General features: G+C 31.3%; 1 protein-coding gene across 1 annotated transcript; it reads right to left on the bottom strand.

Annotated features, from left to right (window-relative positions):
• Positions 1-1112: 1112 nt before the first annotated feature.
• On the bottom strand, positions 1113-3004 carry LOC110646986 (cysteine-rich and transmembrane domain-containing protein WIH2). Its single transcript, XM_021800622.2, has 3 exons — positions 2713-3004; positions 2297-2459; positions 1113-1359 (listed from the first exon to the last, which is right to left on the bottom strand). The coding sequence occupies exons 1-3, from the start codon at positions 2762-2764 to the stop codon at positions 1314-1316; spliced, it is 261 nt and encodes an 86-aa protein (XP_021656314.2). The 5' UTR covers positions 2765-3004; the 3' UTR covers positions 1113-1313.
• Between the last annotated feature and the right edge of the window lie 643 nt (positions 3005-3647).

The following is a 3647-nucleotide window of genomic DNA, read 5'->3' as shown; positions in this document are numbered from 1 at the left end:
TAACCAAAGAGAAATTAATAAAATTAAATTTTTATAAAATTCTAATTTCAAAATATGGGATTTATGTTTTGATTTTAATTTGATTCATTTTTAATATTTTGGTTTTGGTTTAATCTAATTCAGTTTCAATTCGAAATAATTACTTATCATAAAAAAATTATACTTAATTATCATATAAGTTTTAAAATTAATTATTAATTATACAGAGTAATTACTAATTAGTTAATATATTTATATACTTATAATTAAGAACTACACAATAATTTAGTATATTTATAATTAAAATTATTTAAAAAAATATAAAAGATAATATTAGATTATATATAATTCATAATTATAATATATATTATAATCTTAATTGCATATAATTAATATAATTATATTAAAAGTAATATATTTAAAAATCATAATAAATACAAATTTAATTAATCAATTCCGTATAATTTTTATTGAATAATTAGAAAATAAATTAAAATAATAAAATAAATTTGATTCAGTAAATTTTGGATTGATATATTAACGATTCTTCAATTTAATATGAGAATTACAAAAATCATGCACACCTCCAAATTCATAAGCAGACCGTTGATCACTAGCGCAAGTGGCTTTATTTTATTTACGCAAAAAAAAAATAATTTATTAGAAATAAAGCTTGCCCATTTTCCAGTAGGCTATGAATCTCATTGAATGAAAAGTCCCAGAAGACTCCACGGCCTATTAACAAGCAGGACTAACTACACCATGAGCGCGCCGATCCCCCAACCTCCCCCCTCGGCAACCCAATTAATAATTAAAAAACAATTTTTTTTTTTTTTGCTTAGATTAGTTTTCTATTTTTTGTTCTATTAATTGACGGGGAGAAGAAAGCCAACTGGCACAATTGAAGGGAGTCAGTCTCTCTCTATTAGTTTTACTTAAAATATAAAACAATATTTTATTAGTTAAAATATAGTTGAATTGTATAAATATAAATCAAGAATTCTCATTCTATCCATAGCAAATTCCTGACCTGTATATAAACCAAATGTTTGTAACCGAAAAGCAAATATGCCTTTCTGTCCAACCAAATCCTTAAAAGATACCTAACACCAACCCCAATCACAAGTAATCAATAGCTTAATCTTGAATTATTATTATTAACAGCAGCAGCAGCAGCAGGAGAAAGAAAGAAACCATATGTATTTGTACTTCCACTAAAAAATGATAATGAAAAGCAAGAATAACAAAAGATCATTTAATAGAAACTAATAAAGTCTCAGTTGAAATCACACTTTCGTCGAATCACAACTCCAAATTGAGCTCTCTCATCCTTATCAGAAGCATGCGTCTAGCAGGCAGCAACAGCACAGAGCAGCCAAACTGCACACGTCAACATCATAATTAGACAAAGAAATCAAAACATATTATCACCCACTAATTCAATATATAAAAAAATCTTTTTTTTTTTTTTTGGGTTGGGGGGAGTGGGTTTCCAACTCAAAAGTTGAAAGAATATACAGGTTGGCGTTTGCTTAAACAGCCTAAAGACAAACTCAAACTGTGATTGCCTTGCTTGGAAGGAAAGGATACACTTTACCGCTTAACATATCTAACCTATTAAGTTAAGACCATAGTTTTGAAACCTAAACCGACCCGATCGATTTAATCTGAAAGTAAAAAAATGGGGCCTATAATCAATTGGAATTATCTTTAAAAATAAAAAATGATAAAATTTGGTCATACTCATCGAACTTAAAGAAATCAACCTGATCACGGTTCATAAGAGTCAACTGGGTTTTAATTTCTTTTTTTTTTTATACAAAAACGACGTCGTGTTATACATGCACGTAACTTTACACTCTGATTTTCACCATTAGATTTTCCATGCATTCAACCCTGATATAAAATGCATTCAATGCTAGAGACCCTTGTTGTCTACAAATTTGCTTTTGCTACCAACTAGTTTTGAGACAAAAATGACCTCATCATAACAATGTCCTAATTACCAAAACACCCCTCCTCAATTACCCAAAAATATAGAGGGCAATCTAGGTAATTAACTTGATCCAAACCACTCCCGCTTTCGTAGCCAACCGTCAATCGACACGGACATCTCATGAAACGTTCCGTGCTTCTCACATCAATTTGCTAATATATATATATATATTAAAAAAAAAAGGTTCGTTGAATTTATTCTTAGGTTAAGGGAGTTGGTTGAGTTGATCCAACACAGGCTGCTTATCGCAAATCTGTATCATATAAACTTGGAAGAGAGAGAGAGAGAGAGAGAGAGAGAGAGAGGAGGGGGGGCGCATACCAGCCTTCCAAACAGCCAGGGCCGCTACTCTGTTTAGGGGGCGGCTGGGCGTACTGTGGGGCATAAGCAGGAGGAGGAGGACCATATCCCGGTGGTGGATATCCCTGTGGAGGATATGCCGGTGGAGGATAAGCATCTTTGGGATACCCTTCTGGTGGATAACCTATATCAAGAAATCAATTCATATACGGAAATTAGAACCAAAACCTCATCAATAATAACATCAGATCTAATTGATCCCATCAAGTAATCCAACACTAACAAAAACAAAACAAAACCCTCAACTTCCTAACAACTTAAGAACAAGAACACCACAAAAAATTGGAAAATAAAGAAAAAGAATCAACTAAAACTAGTGAAACAAGAGACCCAAAATCTTTAATGCAAGAAGAAGAAAGAATTGAAAGTGGCTTTACCTTGAGGAGGTGGGACACCGACAGGAGGCTGTTGCTGGTTGTAATAGCTCATTTTCTTTTGTTTTTTTGGCTTCTGGTGATGAAGAAGAACAAGAACAAGGAAAAGAAGAAGATGGGAGAGGGGTTTTGGTAGACAAGAGATCTAATTATGCTGCCTTCCCTTGTATGCGAAGACTTTGAGAAATGATGACAAGGAGAGGTTTGGTAGTGAGTATTTTTATAAGTAAAAAAAAGGAAAGACTGGTTTTTACAGAGACAACGAAGGACTAAGGGAGTTGTAACCTATGAAGGTTTAGGTGAAAATTTTCCAAGAATATATATATTATTTGATTATTTATTTATTCAATTTTACATTTTGATGGTGACATGTCAGCAATCGGTTGGATGCGCATGACGTGGCAGCAACTATTTCCTTTTAAAAAAATAATTATTGAGGTTTTAATATTTAACTAATTTTGGCAAACACGCGTCCCAGAAAACTCCGTTTGTTTTCCAACTCTGAATCGACAGCCTGGAATAATCTAAAACGAGGCCGTTTGTTGCTTATTGTTGGATAATAACATACTATATATTAAAAATATATAAAAAAAATTCTTTTTTAAAGAAAGTAAATATATTTTTAGGAAATTTTAAAATAAAAAAAAAAGGATTGAGTGAATAATTTGTTACGTCCGTTTATGGATGAGGACAAATTCAGCTCTTAAAATACTTTGAAATTTGTGATTTTCTAATGATTATATATTTTAAAATTTGTAGAATCCTTAGTGGAGAAGGAAGAAGGATGAGAGAAGGTGATCAGAACCCGCGTGCAATAACGGATATCCGATCCTCTTAAGGAAAAAACAAATAAATAGAAGCTGTAGGCCCCACTCATATTATATTTTAAATTTTTTTAATTATTATTAAAAATTAAAATTTCTTTAAATTTAAAATTT

Source organism: Hevea brasiliensis, chromosome 8 (assembly GCF_030052815.1).
Source record: "Hevea brasiliensis isolate MT/VB/25A 57/8 chromosome 8, ASM3005281v1, whole genome shotgun sequence".
Classification (NCBI taxonomy): domain Eukaryota; kingdom Viridiplantae; phylum Streptophyta; class Magnoliopsida; order Malpighiales; family Euphorbiaceae; genus Hevea; species Hevea brasiliensis.
Note: the sequence above shows the minus strand (reverse complement) of the source record. Positions and strands in the feature narration are given on the sequence as shown.